This window comes from Theobroma umbraticum, unplaced genomic scaffold (assembly GCF_002168275.2).
Source record: "Theobroma umbraticum cultivar Fairchild unplaced genomic scaffold, ASM216827v3 scaffold_56.0, whole genome shotgun sequence".
Lineage (NCBI taxonomy): Eukaryota > Viridiplantae > Streptophyta > Magnoliopsida > Malvales > Malvaceae > Theobroma > Theobroma umbraticum.
The window spans coordinates 1,617,729-1,638,550 of NW_018397256.1; the positions used below are offsets into that span (position 1 = coordinate 1,617,729).

At 30.9% G+C, this 20,822-nt stretch overlaps 1 protein-coding gene across 1 annotated transcript; it reads right to left on the minus strand.

Moving 5' to 3' along the window:
- Nucleotides 1-3,364: 3,364 nt before the first annotated feature.
- Nucleotides 3,365-3,997, minus strand: LOC110411446 (germin-like protein 9-3). The gene has a single exon (XM_021421599.2). The coding sequence runs from the start codon at nucleotides 3,995-3,997 to the stop codon at nucleotides 3,365-3,367; it is 633 nt and encodes a 210-aa protein (XP_021277274.1).
- Nucleotides 3,998-20,822: the final 16,825 nt, after the last annotated feature.

Below are 20,822 nucleotides of genomic sequence, written 5' to 3' on the forward strand. Positions count from 1 at the left end.
ATTCAAAATGACCATTCCTTGTCATCTTATGCATACGCCACTGCCTTTTTGGATTTAACTGTGTTAAACTCATTTAACATCTCATCCAAAAGTTCCCTTTAAGTTGCTAAACCTCAAAAGAATTTAGCTTAGGTTTGTATTTTCTTTTAGTATGCAATACATCTCATGGAATTTCATTACTAACGAAGTTGATTTACTCCTATTAACCCTTTCATGTGTATAAGAAAACAACACTTGTTCATCGTGAATAAATCAAACCCTTTGATTTCTTACATCAAAATAAAGTGCATGACTCTAATGAGAATGTCACATTCAGTAGACTCATCATCTATGAATAACCCATTCACAATGTGTCCTACTAAATCTTTGGACTTCTTATACATTGAAGAGCTTTGATTCTGCATCTTTATGCCATAATCCAAGGTTTAGATTTCAATGTAAGTTGTGATGATTGAAACTCTTTTCAAGTATCATCATGTTCCCACTAATCCTTAGATGAACCAAGGAAACTTTTTTCCACTTAAAGGGAGTGCTATCCAAACAAAATATATTTTTGAATATTCCATGAGCTTACATCCATGCACCTTGTATGTATGTCAATGTTTTAAGCAACACAAATTCATTCTATATCAAATATAGATGACTTTCTTACAACTTTGATTTGAAATCCATTTTTCAGATTTGGAATGTTTTAATGGGTTAAGGTCATTGAAGGAATATGGAACAAATCATGTCTTTATATGAATTCACTTTCCTCCTTCGAATAAACATCTCTATGTTTCTTCAAATAGAGAGTTCCATCTTTGAATGAATCTTATCCATTTCTTACAATAATCAATTAACTATAAGTGTAAGTAGCCTTCATTAAGATTTCGTCAAAGTAAGAATATCTCGTACTCTATATTACACATGATCCTATATTGGAATTCTATGAACATTTCAAACAATTCAAATTTATATTTTGTTAAGAATATAATATAAAATCTTAATTTGCTCTTGTATAAACTTAATGAAATAGGAACATTTCCTAATAGCATTTTATCTTCAATGGTTTATATACATCTACATGTATAAAACCTTTAACATGCCAAGTCGTTCACTTTGACATTAAAAGTGATTTGCTCACATTGATAAGAATTACTAGTTTATTTGTGATTGCAAATCAGTATCTTCATACTTTAATTCTTACTTTAATGACCAAGACCTCAATGCTATAATTACGAACAAACATGATTATCTAATATTAATTCTCTCAACACTTATATTGAGCATTAATTCACTACTATTGTTTAGTGCTCTTATGTCATTACATAATTGCAACCAATATCTAGTATCAAAAACCAATGATGTTGGTACATTGGTAGGGATTTCATAACTCAATCATAAACTTTGAAATCATAAACTTTGTTAAAGTTGAAACTTTTATAAGTTTCTTCTTCTTTAACTTTGTCAAGAAAACATCTTTAGTTCCTCTTTTATCCATCTTTGCTATAAAGATGCTTAAGAATAATTCCCAAGTTAGTGCCCTTATCATTGTTGTCTTCCCAATTCAAAATTAAGGCAATGAAAATTCCATCTCGTGGAAGCTCACTCTTAATTATGAATTGTGTTTGGTATAGATTATGGAATAAAGCTGATAATTAGTTCATTATTCACTACAACATTGCTCTAGCTTTACTATAAAGCCTAGCAACCTTAAGTCATGAGTTGAAACAAAACTATGTTCTGTTTTCTCACATAGAAACAATTTCTATGTTATCTCATACCTTACTGTACGACCTTGCTTATAGACCGATTCTTTTGATTGCAAAATCACACATTTCGTCCATACATGCTCTTATGTTGCGTTTGAAACTTTGTACTTATAGTAGCCAATATCATATATGTGGCTCAACGGGTTTAATGAGCATCTCATGTTTCATCACCATTTACCTCAACATGGGCTTATGGCAAAGCTTTTTATAGATAGACAAGCTTTTGCTTAAGAACATTTCTAAAGTTTTAGTACCTTTCAAAACACTTTGCTGTAGTGGGTTTGCTTTTCATATTCTATGCATTTTTGAGTGATAAATGGTTATTTGTGGCAGTATATAGTAAATAAAAAATATAAATAAATTAAGCAAATTTGAATTATCATGCATACACCATTTAAGATAAGGTTTTACTATCTTAGAAGGTTTTCCCTCTATTTTATCAAGATGATAACCCTCCATATCACCTATAGAAATCTCTACAAGGATTCTCTTAATGGGCTAGGATCCCATCCATTCTAGTCATGATCTTGAGTTTGCTCAACAAGCCATGTAGACACCTCATTTTGTTCGAGGTGTCTAGTGAATTTTGAAAATATAAAATTAAAAAAATAATAACAAAAAGGAGAGATAAATATGAAAAAGATAAAAATATGTTTGCATTAATCCTAATCCTAGATTAAATTGAAAATCTGAAGAGAGATTAAGTGAGATTGATTCAAAACTCAAGAAACTAATTCAAAAAGGAATAGAACACGTTGGTTCTAAATATACCCAAGCATCAGGGCTAGAGAGACATAGTGTGAAATCTCAAATTGAGTAAAAGGATAAGTTAGAAAATTCTTAAGTGAGCATATACATTACATATTTTGAACATTAAATTTAGTTTTAACCTTCAAAAGGATTTATTGACACTTTTGATTGTTTGTTAATTTGAAACAGAAAATTTTCTAAGTCTAAAAGGGGTTAAAATATATTATTTTAATAAAACAATCTTTTGGAAATAAAAATAAGCATTAATGATTCTGTTGATTTTTAAATGATCAAAAATAATTTTTTCATAATTTTTGAAGTACGTTTGCTATAGTAAATGAGAACCATAAATATAATCTCAGTTGAACTTTTTCAATTTTGTTCTTGAAATCAAAAATTAGATTTTGAATCTTTTAGATTTTGATTTTTTTGATATTTTTATTGAATCCAAATGGGGGTTATTTGCATTAAATATCCTAGCCCTGATCAGCCTGCCATGGTTGTTTCTGCCTTTGGCAGTGCAAATGCTGGTCCGCTGTTTCTGAAAGTTTCTAGCTCTATAATATACACATGGAGTCATTGTTTGGTTTTCTTTCCAATAATCTTCATCCATTGCATTTTCTGCACTGTCGGAAAACTAAGAATTGAAGAAAAGAAAAACTGAGAATTCATAACAAATTAATCTTTAATGCCAAAGGAACACAATTATATTTTGATGCATCTTGATGGTTCAATTTATTAAGATAACTAAGTCACTTTAACAGTGCAAAGAAACTGATAAATTCCCTTTTTGCCACAAAATAAGACCAACACATTAAAAATCAGAAATTTTGGAACGTTAATAGTTCAGGATCCCCATCTCAGGCATTAGGTGCAAGCCCTGCCTTGAGCTTTTGAATCGTGGCATCATCGGTTTTGAAAGACTTTGCCAAGATCTCATCATCAATGCCTGTTGTGAACACGGCAGAAGGGACCGAGACAGTGCCAGCAGCTGCACTACCAAAGGCGGAAATCGCAATCGCAAAGTCTTTCTCATTATAGTTGAACTGATAGTGGACTAATCCCTTGGGAAACACAAACATGTCTCCAGCTTGAAGTCTTTGTGTAAAGAGCTTGTTAGTAGTGTCAACGAACCCGACTTCAAGGGTCCCGTACGTGAGAAACAAAAGCTCCGCGGCTCGGGGATGGGTGTGCGGAGGGTTGACTGAACCCGCAGGGTACTGCAACACAGCATAAGAAACACTTTGTCCATTAAGGGCAGGGAATTCAGCCATGGTTGCTTTTGTTGCTGTGAAAGTTGTTGGTGGATCAGAGGTAATGAGTGGCCTCATGCCGGTATAGGTGAAAAACTGTCCATCCAACTGAGTAGCATTAGTTCCAGCTGGAACCAAAAAATCAGAGGTGATATCTGGATCTCCACATATTGCTACTTGGAAAAAAGGGAAAGCAAGCGCTAGAGCTAGGAAAAGCTGTTGCTTGGCGGTCAAGGCCATGGCGGAAAAAGCAGGGTAGTAACGAACGAAATGCTTAAACAGTGCTGCTATGACTTTCCGCTAGGTTGTATATATACTTAATTTGCAAGCGTTACACTAAACAATTCCTTTGGGATTGTCAAATAGATTTTCTTTTGGACAGCTAATCCTTAAAGTTCATGACCAAGACAACTGTTCTCAACATCAAAATTATAGGCTCGGTGTTTTCTTGTCTATGCTCCGAGTTTTCTTTATTCGGAATTTCGAATGTTCTTTTAACTGATCCAAAGATGATTTGGCTTGGGCATGTCCATGTATCCTCTCTTGATTTAATCGGAAGGAAATCGTTTCCAGGAAGACAAATTAAGTCATAAAAGTCAAGGCATACCGAGTGCCAATAATGCCTTTTTGTTTTCTACCAACGAACAGGTCCTGGAACATTCAAATTTTGGTCCAAGTCTCATTTTAGGTAAGTTTAACTCAACTTTATATTTTAGTTGTTTGTTTGGTTTATCTTTCTCATATAATTGTTATGATTATGCATGGGGATTAAAAGAAATTCAGTTATGACAACTAACTTTTTGACAAAAAAAAATCAGTCCATAACTGCTTTTGTTCTAGGTTAATATTAATGATAAGGTATAATAATTCGGGCTCAAAATCTTTCCAAATAGAACATAGCAGAATGGTTATATAAAAAAAATTACTATGATAAATAATACTACAATTAAATAGTGATCCATCTTTATTAATTTGACTCGTGCCTACTTTTTGTTATCCAGGCTTTTTGTTTTTAATCTTTGCTTGGGCTTTTATTGGGCTGGTTATTAGACCCATAATTTATCACTTCATGAAAATCTAAAATCTAATATTAGGTTTATCATAATGATTCCCAATATTAATAATTAGATTATTCGAGACGTGCAAGTCTCTTTTTTATTTTTTATTTTGACAGAATTAATGTTTAGAGACGAAAGGTAATGTTTTTATGCATTCTCAAAAATTTTAAAATTTTTTATTTATCATAAATATTTTCAAAATTTTTTAATTTTTATTTATATTTTTTAAAATATTTTTTATTTATTATATATATATTTTTAAATGATCCCTTTAAAATAATTTTCTATTTAATGATTAATATAAATAAAAATAATAATAAATTGACCCCACAAGTGGTACTCAATTTTATCCTAAGTTTTAAGTTTCCCACCTCTTTCTCTCTTTCTTTTTCTTTTTCTATTCTCTTTTGTTTTTTTATTTTAACTTTACTTTCTTCTTTGTAACTCAACACTGAAACACACTTTATTTTTCAAAAGAAATTTATGAGCTTGTGAGCTTAGATAAGGAAGGATGAGACAACTTACCACCACTGTGTGAAATTAAGAGCTGATAAAATTCTTTTTATTCTTTTTCTTTCTATTTATATTATTTAACTATTTATATATTTAACCATTGTGTGAAAACGTGTATAGTATATTTAACTTTTTATATTTTATGCATTATAATTATATATTTAGTATTTTAAGTTTAAATAGAAATAAAATAAAAATATTAGATATTGACTGTATTAATTTTTTTTAGGTTTAATTAAAGTATTAGTAAGTTGAAAACCATTGACAAAGTCTTTAAAAGAAAAAGATATAAATTGTTCTAATAGTTTTTCTACAGTTGAGCCACCAAGCCTCAATGTTTCAACTCATGAACAAGAACAATGTGAATCAAAATGTCCATACTCAATTCTAAAAAAATGGTTGGTTAAGTTTGACATATTAATTTTAAAATTTTTTAGCTTTCATTCTTCTTCGTCTTTGCCTCTCGACAAAAGTTGGATATCTCCATCCTTGTTAACGTTGTTATGATTATTTCTTTGATGAGAGTACAACATGTACAAATCAATTACAAGTAAAAGATAAAGTAAATATTATGAATAACCTCACTGCTAACTGATACCAAAGTATGACTCATTTATCAATGGTCGAAGAATCTCATCAATCGAACTTCTATAGCTCGAGTTATGCTCAAATTACTATAGCATAGTCAGAAATCTCCTGAAGCATCTTTGCACGGTTCTTTGCCATTTGAACCCCACTTGCTTGCACATCTTGAATAACAATTGACTAAATCAATAGAGCATAAAAAAGGGATTTTTATAGTGAAAATAAGCTAAAGGATTTCTTTCTTTTTCAGCTTAACAAAGTGCAAGATAACTCTATAAAATAGATTTATCAATACTTGTGGTGAAAAGACCATATATGCTAATGGCATAGGATTTGTGTTGGACCACAGAATTAATGTGTTATATGAATATTAATATTAATGAAAACAATTCCACACTTTATGTTGAGAAATTTCATAATTGTGTGATGGTGCTCATTGTTTGTGAATATATTATACTGTATTTATACTATATAAATGTGGTATTTGACAAGCCAACATTTGTTGATTGAAAGGCTTATTTTGGCCTAATGGGTCATACCCACGTAGGCCAATGTGCTGGTTATGTCCCAAAAATGGTATGTGATAGTAGTATATTCACTTAGAGCAATCATAAAGAAGCGACAACTTTTTGAAGGTTTGATATAATCTTTGATTGTGTTGGGAGTGGATCTTTGTGCATGCATGTGTTTGTGTAAACGATGGATTTCAAAAATATTTTTAATTACAGAAGCAAGCAATCCAAATACACAAGCAAAACTACACATCATGCATCAAGCAAATTGATTTAATCACATCTAAAGTTCAAGAATCATAATAGATTAGAAATCATATCTTTTCTTTCCAAGATTCTGGATTATTAACTCCTAGTGAATTATTGTAAATTCACCACCACACCAAAGATTGATTTATCAACTAAATTGACTTATCACTTATTCTTTAAGAATGCTTTCAACTTGAACCTTGCGTGGGCAACGTGTGTGTTTGTGCAATAAGCTTAATAAGTATAGTTCCAAAAGGGGGGTGAATTGAACCATTGTAAATATTTTGAAGAATTTCCTTTAAATTTCAAGAAAATAAAATTTCTTCAAGTAAAATCCCCTTTATGAATAATAAAGATAATTGATTTCCTATCAAATAAGAGAAGTTAGAAACAAAAATGACATTGAAGAAATGAAAAAGAAAAATCAACACAATAATTTATATAAAGTTTCCACCTCATTGCCTACGTCCTTTCTTTTAGATTCATTAAGTAGTTTAAAATCCATTATTAGAAAAAGATTTGATACAATACTTTTTATACATCAAGCACAACCATTCAATACAATGCCTTTTTATGGTTAAAGCACAACCACTCTATTTTTTATCTTGGTTAAGATATAACCACTTAAATACTACCATTTCTATTGGTTAAGGTATAACTATTTAAGTGAATACAATGAAAGAAATTTAAATGTACCTAGAATGCCTTTTGAAGGCTGAATAGCAAGTTAAGTACAATGTTTGGTGAAGAAAAGAATAAGTAATGAAGGCTCAATAAATGGTACAATAGTAGATTTAAATGCCAAAGCAGGTGTACAAAGAGTAATACATGATTTAAGCTGAAATCTTTTCTTGCAGTTTTGTTTTAAAGTCTTTCAACCTTCATAAATGTGGTGGGACCTTGAATTTATAGTTGTTAAAGCTTTAGAGGTGGTTGAGAGTACATTAAATGTGAAAATAACCATTCAACACATTCTTTCAAGCTACAATGATAACCATTTATCAATAAATTGCCTTGAAAAATTTTTAAATTTGCACCCATCTATCGATAGATTCAACTCAAGATCATTTTGAAGTATCCTTGGGTGACTATCTATCAATAGATGTTACGCATTTATCGATAGATGATAGATGCATATAAAGGACCTTTTAAACTATCTTCGGGTGGTTGTCTATTGATAGATATTGTGTATCTACTAATAGATTCAAGTCAGGGTCCTTTTACACTGTTCATGGTTGACTATCTATCGATAGATGCTGTGAATATACATTTGAAAAGAAAACGAAGTATATCCAAAATTACATGATGCATGAAAATGAGATGCACATGCAGTTATCCAACGAAGTAGTCCAAAATTGAGGCGAAGAGATGTCTCTTATGAGAACACACCTTAGTGGTGGTGGAAATTGAGAACAAAACTTAGCTTGCAAGTCTTACTGGTGCTATAATAACTCATTATTTAACATTTTTAAGACATCCATGCATGCGGTCAACCTAGAGTCCATTGCTTTCATATAAGAGAGAAGTCTAGTGAAGGCGTGCTTAACATCAAAGGTGGTGGACATAGGTGTACTACATTAGGCAATAGATGGGCCACTAGGATATACGCTTAACGCACCCTTTTTCCCTTTATTTCCCTTATGACCCTCGTCATCAAAGATCGAAATATTGACTGTCCCCTTTCTTACCCAAGTGTTGTTTTTGAACTTAACACCCAGCTTTTTAATGTTGTGCTCCTTGATAGGATTAAATAAGGTAAAGGTTTTGGGTGGATCATAGTGGGTGTTAATAGTGAAGTAGTCAATAATCTCACTGATCAACATGCCATAAAACAGGTTTTTGATGCCCCTTTGTATGGTATCATCCATGACAAATTTGGCAAGATCAATGTGGTGGTTGAATTTGATATGAAAAAGGAACTAAAGGTCATTTTGGGTAGACGGTGTGGGTAATGGTAAGATGTAAGACTTAATCAAAATATCATAACCTCGAATAAGTAGAACGAAGGATACCATCATCAAAAACATAATAGAGATCATTTTGTCAGGTATAAATTTGAAGGATTCAATATAAGAGAGCACGAGTGACAAGAATATGTTTTCCAATGACATGAATGACAAACCTATCATCATGGTTTACTAGTTCACTAGATTCCTAGTCAGGGAATTTTAGGTGGCATTCAAGTAGAAGACTCAAATTAAGTTATCATGGTATTTCCTATTCAATTTTAAATAATGTGTCCATTCTAAGTATTCAAAGATGGCAAGGTAGGAAAATTAATGGACTCCAATTAATAAAAATCACTGATGCACTCGAGCATTACCTTGTGTTTAGCATAATGGTCATTGGATTTTTGAGCATGCAATGGATAAGTGAAATTTCCTATGAATGAACTCTCATTTGAGGTAAAGGATGTCTTGGCACTAGTAAAGTCACTTGAACCCTGATGAGCGGTCATCTTTTTACTTTTGGGTCTCTGACTCATTTTGGAATTTTGTGAGATATGGGGGATTAGAGTGGTTTGGTAAGAAAAATTTGGAGGAAATGTCAAGATAGATGAAGGAATGGAGTTAACCGAAGCACTTTTGTCCAAAACACAATGAAACCCAAAAATTTGGAGAAAAAGGGACTTAGGGTTTTATGGAATTCAAATGCAAGGTTGTGTGAAATTTTGGAGTGTTTTTGAGAGAATTTTGGGTGTTGGATGCCAAAAATCAAGAAAAAAAAACACATTAATCGGCTTAGAAACGTAGAATTTCACCAAGGGGTTAAGAAGATTTGGGAAGAAGAGTGAGGTGGGAGTCATGGGTATAAGAGAAATGAAGTGTCAGCCACACTTAAAAAATACATTTGTTGATAAATTGTAACATCTATCGATAGATCACATGCAATCGTTTAGCCGTTAGTATTAATCTATCGATAGATAGCGTCATCAATCAATAGATTTTTCATGTAGGCTTTAGTTTTTCTCACATTTCCTCATCTATTGATTGATAGTGGGATCTATTGACAAATTTAGTTATGCAGACTTAGTGTTAGGCATAGTTCCTCATCTCTCGATAGATAGTAAGATTTATCGATAGATTATACCTAATTTTTTTAAATTATTATATATATTTTGTTAGCCTACATCTATCAATAGATAGTGTGAATTTATTGATAGATTGCGCACAAGATGGTTAATTTTAGCCTTGACAAGCTATTTTTTGATAGATAATTGTTAGTTAAATTTCTACCTACGTAAGTATACATATCAAAAAGATAATATAATAGCAAGTAGAGTATCGATCTCACATAGAATTGATCTAAAATTTTACTAAGTACTAAAATTATAACAACTTAGTTTTATTCAAATAATTAAAATCTGAATTCTATTTGAACTAAAAATTACTCAACTAAAATTAATCTAATTAAAAATTAAAGCGATAAGATAATTGAGTAAAAAGCAAATCAAACAAGGCTAGGATTACAATATCTCTCACACTTCATCTAAGTCTTAACTTTCTTCCTTAATTTATTTCAATGGGTTGAATTACTAACCTAAAGTCTTCAATTACTTATAAGAGTCTTTCGACTCATCTTATAAAACTATCTATTTTAACAAAAACACTACATGCCTATGTGAATTGAAATTAAGATAAATTCATTAAGTTGAGGCTCTAACTTTGGCTACATATGGTACATAGGTATATCCATATCCTATACACAAATCAATTAATATGATCATATGCTATCCCAATTTTAGTCTACACTATACTCCTTTTCCCAAGTTTGTTTAGGTTCCTAAATCAATTTAATTGGTGGCCAATCAATTAAAAAGGATTAAGAAAAAATTGGAATAAATAATTCAAATCCCATTAAAGATAAGCAAGAAAAAGATTAAAAACTTTATATTACATGTAAGTTCAACTGCAATCTTAGAAAAATAAAATTAGCTTTTCATAATTGCAAATACAAAACATTATATAAATTTCAACCATTGAGAGCAATAAGAAAAATAAAAGCTAAGGAAGAAAATAAAACAATTATTTGTAGCCTTGCTTTTTGAGTTTTTGCATCAATTATAAGCTTCTTGAATCTTTAAAGGTTGTCTCTTTCAATTTCTCGTAAAATATCCTATTTATACTAACAATCTTAACCTAAAATTCCCTAAGTTAATCTACTAATTCTAAAATTTTAGGCTTATATGTGTTATGAGGCCCAAACATCAAATATCATCCTTAAAATTTTCATTCTCATAACATTACACCTAGTCATTTTCTAACACAATTTTCTCTCTCTTCAAAGCAGAACTAGTCAAAGCAGTCTCCATACAAATTGTAGCTTTATCTCTTAACTTTCCAATGGCATAAGAATCGCATCATTTGGACATCTGGAACACTAGTTATGATAAAAAAAACTAAAGTATATGCAAGCAGAATTTTGGATCCTTCAAACACCTTACTTTCCAAAATTGAGCCCTATTCCTTTAAATCCTACAAAAGCATAAAACTAATAAATAATGGCCAAATTAAAGAAAAGAAACATAAAATTAAAATAACTCACCACAAATAAACTAATTAGAAAAACAACTAAAAATAACTAAATTATAATTAAAAATTAAGGATTTAGCTAATATTTAATAAAAAATTAGACTAAAATAATTATATAAAATAAAATTATCAATAACATTAATCTATCGATAGATATTCTTATGTGGCCTTATAAAATAGAGTTTTGCCTTTCAAAATCATGCAAGAAGGTTCAAAATTGAGTTTTTGATGAAAAATAAGTTCAAAAATGTGAAAGCAACACTTCAAACATCATTTTGGAATAGTGCAAGTGATTTTTTTTGGATAGAAAACTTTGATTTACAAAAAACGTGATCTCTTCTACAAATTTTGTAAGGTACTTCTCGAATTAGATGGTTATGCATATGTATGCAAGATTGAGTGAAATGCATGAACGTTCATGTTACTATGAAATCAATCATTTGGCATATTTTTCATCTACATCATCATTAAGTGTTGTTAAGTTTTCATGTAAGTGCACGCTATCGTAAATAAGTAATATAGATGCAGTAGAGTATCATTCCCATATAGATTTGTTTTTAAATTTTCACTAATTACTAAATTTTATAACAAATTAATCTTATTTAAGCCATCCAAAAATTGAAAAACTAATAAAAAACAAAATTAAAATAAACACTAAATTAACCAACAACATTTAAATATGTTGAGAAAAGTAGTAAATTAAAAATCTAGAATTATGGATTCATTCAACACTTCATCTAACATTAGCTTATCTTGTAGTTTATCTTTCTTGACTGTTTTACTAACCTAGAATCCAAAGCTATGGATAAGTCTCCATCAAGATGCTTGCATAAATACCTAACTTAATTAGTGCACTATATGTGTCTAGGAATCAATTAAATTAAGTTCATTAAGTAAGTATCCTAATTTAGCTATGTATGACAGTTGATGTATGTCGACCCAAATCGCAAACTAATCACCTAAGTGATGTGAATATACACTATTCAAATCTTAATCCAACCTAAAATCTCTCTGTCAAGTTTCAATTAGATTCATAAATCATTAATTTTTGATCATGTAATTAAAAGCATTAAGAACATATTTGAATAAGTAAAACTATACCCATACATGATGAATAAAAAAGAAATAAATATTCAGACCACATGTTGAAATCCACCATAATCCTAGAAAGAAAATTAGTTCATGATATCTAAATAAAAAATTATCCAAAGAAATTCAGTCATGAATTCAAAACAAGAAAATAAGTATAGCACAAAAGATAGAAGTAAACTAATGTTGTAGCTTGGTAATCTTGAATCTCTCTCAATTGCTCTTGTTTTCTTACTTAATTCTTAGATCTAATTCTCTAGAAAAGCTGCTACCATCCTCTCCTTTAAATGCTCTCAAAAAGTTCCCAAAATATATACAATATGCCTTACTTTCTAATTTCTCGTCAAAGTTTTTATTTTTGGAAACCAGGGTGGCGCCACGGTGCCGTGGCAATCATTAGTGGCACTGTAGTACTTTAGCCTCGAGCCACAGTATGATGTAGCTCATCAGCTCAATGCCGTGGCCATAATTTTCCACTGTTGTGGTGGTATCTCTTTTAGCACCATGGCCATGAGTCACTCAAAGGTAGTTTCAGTCATCATATTACCTTGTGCAGAACTACATCCACCCATCATATTTTAACATGATTTTCACCTCTATCTGATCTTAACTAGGAAAAGTTGAAAAAAATGAAAGTTGTAGCCTATTCTCTCAGCTTTCCAATGGAGTAATAATCACATCAATTAGACTTTTGAAGCTCAAGTTATCTTTGAATTACTATAACATGTATGACTAAAGCCTTCACCATACTTTTGCTTTTTTTTACTAAAATGCACATTTCTCATCAAATATCCTACACAAAACCATGAGAAAAATCAATAATAACTCTTCTTGAAGAACATTAAAGAAGAATAAAGTAAAATTGAGCTAAAACAACTTAAATTATCTATTTAACATGTAATCTAACTTAAACTAGAAAAATTCCTAAAATGCTAAAATTTGGATCTAAAATCTCAAAGAGTAGCTACTTAAGCTCCCAAAATATGTCAAAATAACTCTATATAATAGAGTTATCGCTGAGTCAAGAAATCTCTAAGTAAGTAAGAGGACTTCAGTAATTTAAATTGTTTACACCAAAGTCCACTAAGAGCATCCAATTTTCATCATCTAATTCATCTAAGTTGGGTTCATGATATCTAATTCACTTTTTATTTTGCAAAATTGTTCTCTATTAAAAGGTTTAATGAAAATACCAGCTAATTGGCCTTTGGTACCAACATATTTAAGAATATTGTCATATTTTTGAACATGGTCTCTAATGAAATGATGCCTTATTTCTATGTGCTAGTTCGAGAGTGATGGATGGGTTCTTTGTGAGATTTATGGCACTAGTATTATCATATTTAATAGGAATTTTGTTCATACCTGGTCCATAATCTTCTAATTGTTACGTCATCCATATCACTTAAGCACAACAACGCTTGACAATCACATACTCAGATTTGGTAGTGGATTAACCTACATTATTTTATTTCTTTAAAAACTAAGAAATTAACATACTACCTAAAAATTGACATGTGCTAGATGTGCTCTTTCTATTTATTTTTCATCCACCAAAATCAGCATTCAAATATGAATGAAGATAAAAAAAAAGCTCCTTAGATATCATATTCCTAAACTAGCAGTGGTTTTTAAGTTCCTAAAGATTCTTTTAACAACACTTAAATAAGGTTCTTTAGGAGATGATTGAACCCTAGCACATAAATCTACACTAAAGCTTATGTTCGGTCTACTAGTGGAGAGATAAAACAAGGAGCCAATCATAAATCTATAGAACTTTTGATCAACAGGTATACCTTTTTCATCCTTGTCAAGCATTGTTGAAGCGGTCATTAGTGTATAGTATGTTCTTGTGCCTTCCATACCAAACTTCTTAAGCATGTCTTTTGAATACTTCGCTTGACTTATTAATGTGCCATCTTCCTTTTATTTGATTTGCAATCCAAGAAAATAATTTAGCTCACCCATCATGCTCATCTCATATTCTCCTTATATAGTTTTAGCAAACTCTTGACAAAAAAGCTCATTAGTAGCACCAAAAATAATATCATCAACATAAACTATCATAATTAAAATGTCTTTGCCTTTGCTTTTGATTAAGAATTTTGATAAAGTCTCATACCAAGCTATTGGAGCTTGTATTAAACCAGACAAGACCTCTCTTATTTTGAACACAGGATTTGGAAAAGTAAAACACTCAAAATAGATAGGTTGTTCAACATATTCCTTTTCATTTATGAGTCCTTTTAGAAAGGCACTCATCATATCCATTTGATATAGTTTAATATTCATGTAACATGCAAAGGCTAAAAGCATTCTAATAGCCTCTAGTCTAGCTATCGGAGCATAAGTTTCATCATAATCTATTCCTTCCTTTTAACTATATCCTTTGACAACTAAGTTAGGTTTATTTCTAGTTAGGGCTCCATTTTCATCCATTTTTTCTTAAAAACCCATTTAGTACCTACAATTGGATAATCATTTGGTCTAGGAACTAAGACTCTTATACTTAACACCTTTCAAACTGGTTTAATTCTTCTTGTATAGCTAGTATCCAATAATCATCATCTAAGGCTTCATCAATATTCTTTGGTTCAATTTGAGAGATAAAGGTATCATATTCATAACATTTTGAACTTTAGCTTTAGTTCTTACCCCTTTATTAAGATCACCAATAATTTTACTTTCATAAACCTTTTTTCTTACCATTGGATAGCTAGGTTTACCTTTTTCAATTTGTTTAATTTGTTATTGTTCTTTCTATGTTGCTTGTTCATTCATTTTTGATCTTTCAATATAGAGATCAAGCTCCTCAATTTGTTCTTAAAGGATACCTACAACATCATCATTATTTTTTTCTTTATAAGGAAGGTTAGCATCATCAAATAAAACATAAATAGATTCTTCAATAATTAATGTCCTCTTCTATAACACTTTATAAGCTTTAAAAGTCAAAATATATCCTAGAAAGATTCCTTCACCATTTTTAGCATCAAATTTTGCAAGGTTGTCTTTTCCATTGTTCAATACATAGCACTTACAACAAAATGGATGAAAGTAAGAAATGTTAGATTTCTTTCCTTTATAAAGTTCATAAGGAGTTTCCTCCAATGTTGGTCTAACCATTACTCTATTTACAATATAACAAGACATATTAAAGGCCTTGACTCAAAAGTACCTAGGTAAATTATTCTCACATAGAATGGTTCTAGCCATCTCTTATAGAATCTTATATTTTTTTTCTAGTACTCCATTTTGTTTTGGAGTTCTAAGAGATGAAAATTTATGGCTATACCCATTTTCATCACAAAGTTGCTCAAAGCTTAGGTTCTCAAATTCTTTTCCATTGTCACTCTTAACATTTGTTATTTTGTAACCTTTCTCATTTTCAACTTTTTTGCAAAAAGAAATGAAAATTTTTAAAGCTTCATCTTTATGAGCGAGAACGTAAACCCAAGAGAACCTAGTATTGTCATCCACAATTACTAAACCATAATTCATTCCACCTAAACTAGTGGTCCTAATTGATTGAAAAAGATCTATGTGAAGTAATTACAAGGCTCTAATGGTAGTTAAATCATTTATGGATTTAAATGAACTGCTTCTATGTTTGCCTTTAACACATGCATCACAAAGTTCGTCATTTGCAAAGTTTAGTTTAAGGAGCCCTATTATAAGATCTAGAAATAATAATTTCAAAATTGTATTCATGCTAGCATGTCCTAGTTTCCTATGCCATAACCAACTATCCTCGTTTCTTTTAGCCATGAAACACACATTGTTGGAAGATAAATCATCCAAGAGAAAAACATATCTATTACCTTGTCTATGACCAACAAAGAGAGTTTCATTAGTTTTAATATCAACAACATGACAAGTCAATAATTCAAATATGACTCTTAGACCCTTGTCACAAAATTGACTAACACTCAACAAGTTATGCTTAAAACCATTTACAAATAAAACATTTTGAATTGGACAGGAAGAGTTTTTACCAATGTTACCAATACCTTCAATGTGACCTTTTGAGTTGTCATCGAAGGTTACATTTCCTCCTTTCTTTGGTCTTAGCTCCTTCAAAGACTCCTTAGTTCCAGTCATGTGTATAGAGTATCCACTATCAAGAAGCCATTTTCCTTTTTCTTTTGTTTTTGACTTTAAGCAAGTGAGCTACTCCTACAAAGACAAAGATTCAAACGTTTGACTTCGGTACCCATATTTTCTTAGGTCTATATGAGCTAGTGCCTTTGGTCCTTTTGGAATTCACTTTTATCTTACTATATTGCCTGTTAGTGTTAACCCTACAAGCTAATTAGTTTTGTGCTTGTAAAACACTGCATTAATTAGTCATATTTCATGTTAAATACATTATGGATATTTTACACAATATGTGAGGTATTTCTTTATCCTTAAGTTTATTAATAAAGAGTTATGAGAGACTCATGTAGATAAGTCCGTGGAACATAATAGCCTTGCAAAGAAATTATAGAGGTTATAATTATGAGATTCTTATGCATCAAAGCCTTGTTCCTAAATATGTTGTTGGCCATTATATTGTCAAGAATAAAGACATTGACAATGCTTAAAGGCTGATAAATGGTAAGCTTCCTTACTTTGGAAATAAGAAACTGGTCTTATAGGTTGAAGTATGTGAGATACTTGGGGATAGTATGTGAGTGCTTGTTAAGGAGCAAGTTCATTAAACATGACTCGCTATGAGAGTTTCATTTGGTATTTCATTCAAGTGTCTATGGAAATACTCTCATGTGTCAGTAGTGTAAGTAATACTTAGACTTGTGATACCAAGTCATCTTGTATGTGAATTATCATGCTTTGATTTCACCTCTACAGGTTTGGAGCCAACCATATGCTTAAATAGGGTGCTTTTAAATATGGCATGAAACATACAAAGGTGAATGAGTAATCTAGATAGGATTCATCACCCAAGTGATTTGAAGGGGACATATATCATTTGCTCTTGCTTATATTGACTAAAAGTCCTTAGCCAAGACAATCTTGATAGGTCAATATGAAAGTTGCAGGACTAATATGGATAAATTACAAAGTAGACACCAAGCCAAGCTTTCTATCTATCTAAATGGAAGGATCAAATTACACTGAGATACTGTACATTGAAAGGTAAGTCAAATCATATTGACTCTCTTGACATTGAGAGGTCATGATGTACTGTTAGATGCCACTCATTATTTATAAATATAAATTTTTAATTGAACTAAATTATATGTATTGACAATATGTTGGGAGCTTAACGGGTCATACACATAAGGTGAATTGTTGAAATTATTTTGAGTTCAATTGGATGTGATCTAATTGATTTTATAGAGGTTTAATCCAATTAAATATTGAACTAAATCAAATATGATTTGATGGAATATTAAACAAAGACCCAATTAGCCGAAGATATTATCTAATGTTTGTTGGATATGAAGTAGGTCAATTCTCTCCATAAAAGAATCCTTTGGCTGCCTCTTGAACATATAGAAGAGTTATGATTTTATTCTCTCATGTGTTGAGATAGGATTACAACTAAAAAGAAAGAAACAAAAGGGAGCTCGAAGTTGAGAGTTTGCTAACATAAACTTTAGCTTAGGGATTCACACATTCTTAGTGAAGAGATTTCGATAGATCACTATGTGGATCACCATTAGAGGAATGACAATTGTGTTGCTATAGTTTGATAAGTCCCATTTGGTGTGCAAAAGTCAAAAATAGAAAGCCAATGAGGACTTCACCGAAGAAAGCATATATCAAACTTTCAAGTATGTTGAAATCTTTCTCTTGTGGTTTTTCTAGATTAGTTTCAATTAAAGTGATCCATGGCTTGGGGATTGAAATTTTAATAATATTTACCTACGTATGATCCGCCTTAGGATGATTTGAATCCCCACCATTGCCATGTAAAGGTATGGTTCCTTTTGGAACCCACATAGTCTTGATAAAGTTTCCTCTCTATGTAATGATTTTTAAGTGACAAAAATAGGTGGAATGTCCTACCTTATGGTAGTAAATGCATCTAGTGAATGAACTATATTTTTCATTTTCTTTGACAAAGAAATCTTTTAAGTGAGTTTCTTTTTAAGTGCCATAATAACCTAGTCCTTTTTTATCAAAGAATGCTCTTTATGTTTCCAGCATAACATTCAATTTTTGTTAACTCATGTGAAATTTTGAAAATGAATCATTCAAGTTCTTATTTTTCTTCTTCAACTCATTTCTTTAATTTCGAAGTTCTTAACTATGCTTTCTAGCTCAAGCTTCATCTTGTCTAAGAATTCATTTTCTACCTTAAGCTTGGATATGGTGTTCTTGTATTTTAATGTCTTTTCTTCAAATTCAAATACTAAGTCATCATATGCATCTTGTAGTTCATCAAATGAATATGAATCTTGATCTAAGATACTTGAAGTAGAATCATTAGATGTGGAGCATACCTTAGTTCCTTCAAGTGCCATAAAGTAAAGGTTGGCAACTTCATCTTCCTCATGTTGAAAGTCATCAATATCACTCCAAATGGAAACTACGGCTTTCTTCGTGAAACTCTTTGGGGCAGTCTTCTTGTTTAGGCATTCATAAATAGTATGTCCCAATTTTCAACCCTTATAGCATATTAAGTGATTCTTGCTATGTTTTCCCTTTGCCATATCTCTTTTAGGGGGTCTCCTACCTCCACAGTTCCTTCTCATGAATTTGCTAGACCACTTGTTAGCATGGCTATGTTATTATCCTTTTCATTCTCATCTTTTATGTTTTTCTTATCTTCATCAATTATAGTTTTTAAAGCTATCCTTTTCTTCTTAATGTCCGTTTCTTTTCATCATTTAAATCACTTTCTTGTTTTAGAGTCATCTTATAGGTAACTGGGATCCTATAAGCTCTTTTAACTACAAGTCATTTAGGTTTCTTGCTTCTTTTATGGCTGTCACTTTTGGCCTCCATGATTTGGGTAGACTATAAACTATTTTTTCATCTAATTAGCCATTTGGGAAGTCTTTTCCTAAGGCCTTTGATTCTCTAACTATATCTGTGAATCTCTCATACATTTGGTTTAGAGTTTCACTTTCTTTTATCCTAAATAGCTCATAGTCACATGTGAGAAGCCTTATTTTGGATTCCTTAACTTGGTTTGTTCTTTCATATGTTGTTTCTAAAGTAGCCTTAATTTGTTTTGTGATTATTGGTTCTAATGGAGTTGTAGAGGGAGGTGAATAGTGCTTAAAAGTTATTTTAAAGATAGCTCTTGTGCTTGAAAAATTTTTCTTAAGAAAAGAAATAAAAGGTTCAAAACTTGTTAAGGTTAAAAGGGCACCGAGTCAAGAGAAGGTAAAGAGAAATGGACAAAACACATATATTTATATTGGTTCTGTCCCTTTGACCTACATCCACAACCCTAATTTTCCAATCAACGTTTTTCAGCTCAACTTCACTAAACCAAGGAAACTATCAACTTCCACCTTGCTTTTACAATGTGAGCTTCTAACCCAAGCTCTAATCTTTTATAATTAATCTTAAAGTGTGTTGTTCAATTTTCTACCCATGCAAGTATACGTATGGTAAAGATAATATAGAGATGAGTAAAGTATCAATCCCATAGAGAATTGAATTAATCATTACTATTAACTACTAAAATTAACACACCCTAATTTTATCTAAACAATTAAAATTACAACTTAAAACTAATAAACTAAAAACTAAAACTAATCTAAAATATATCAATAGGATTATTAGCTTCTAGTGATTACCAGACCTAAGATTATGATATCCTCCTACACTTCATCTGAATATTACCTCTCTCTCTCTCTTAACTCAATTTAATAGATTAAGTTGCTAATCTAGAGTCCTAAATTATTTACAAGTCTTTGTCTAGTTTCTCATAAAAATACCACTCTCAATTAATTTACGATATGTTTATGCAAATTATATTAAAGAAAGATTCATTAAATTTATGCTCTAATTTTGGCTACGTATGGCTTATAGGTGTATGTCTACCCTATATGCAAATCAAACCACCTAATCAACCAAGTGCATTCGATCATACGCTATTCTATTCAAGGTTTACCTAAATCTCATTTGTCAATGTTTAACCTAGGTTTCCAATTCAATCTAATTGGTGGCTAGTCAAATAGAAACGTTAAGAACAGAATAAAATAAACAATTTAAATCCATCAAACAGAAGTAAAAGAGAGATAAATAATTCAGACTACATATTGAGTTCAATCATAATCTTAGATTAACAATTTAGTTCCCCATCAAGTTACACATCATCATTAAATAAAATTTAAACATTAAAAACAAATCCAAGAATATAAAAGAATAACAAAAAAGATAGAAAAACTCAAGAATTGGATTCTTGATCTTCAAATCTCCTTGAATCCTTTAAATTCTTCTCAGCTTCAATGATTCTGTGGCTTGACTCTCAACTGTTAATCTAGTGTCCCGTTCTTCTCTTTAAAAGTCCTCTGAAAGGTTATTTTTATAGGCTTTAAAGTTAGACCAAGTTGGATGAAGA

What these genes read in the sequence shown, in the direction of transcription:
- LOC110411446 (XM_021421599.2), bottom strand. Translation starts at nt 3,997, where the DNA reads ATGGCCTTGACCGCCAAGCAACAGCTTTTCCTAGCTCTAGCGCTTGCT.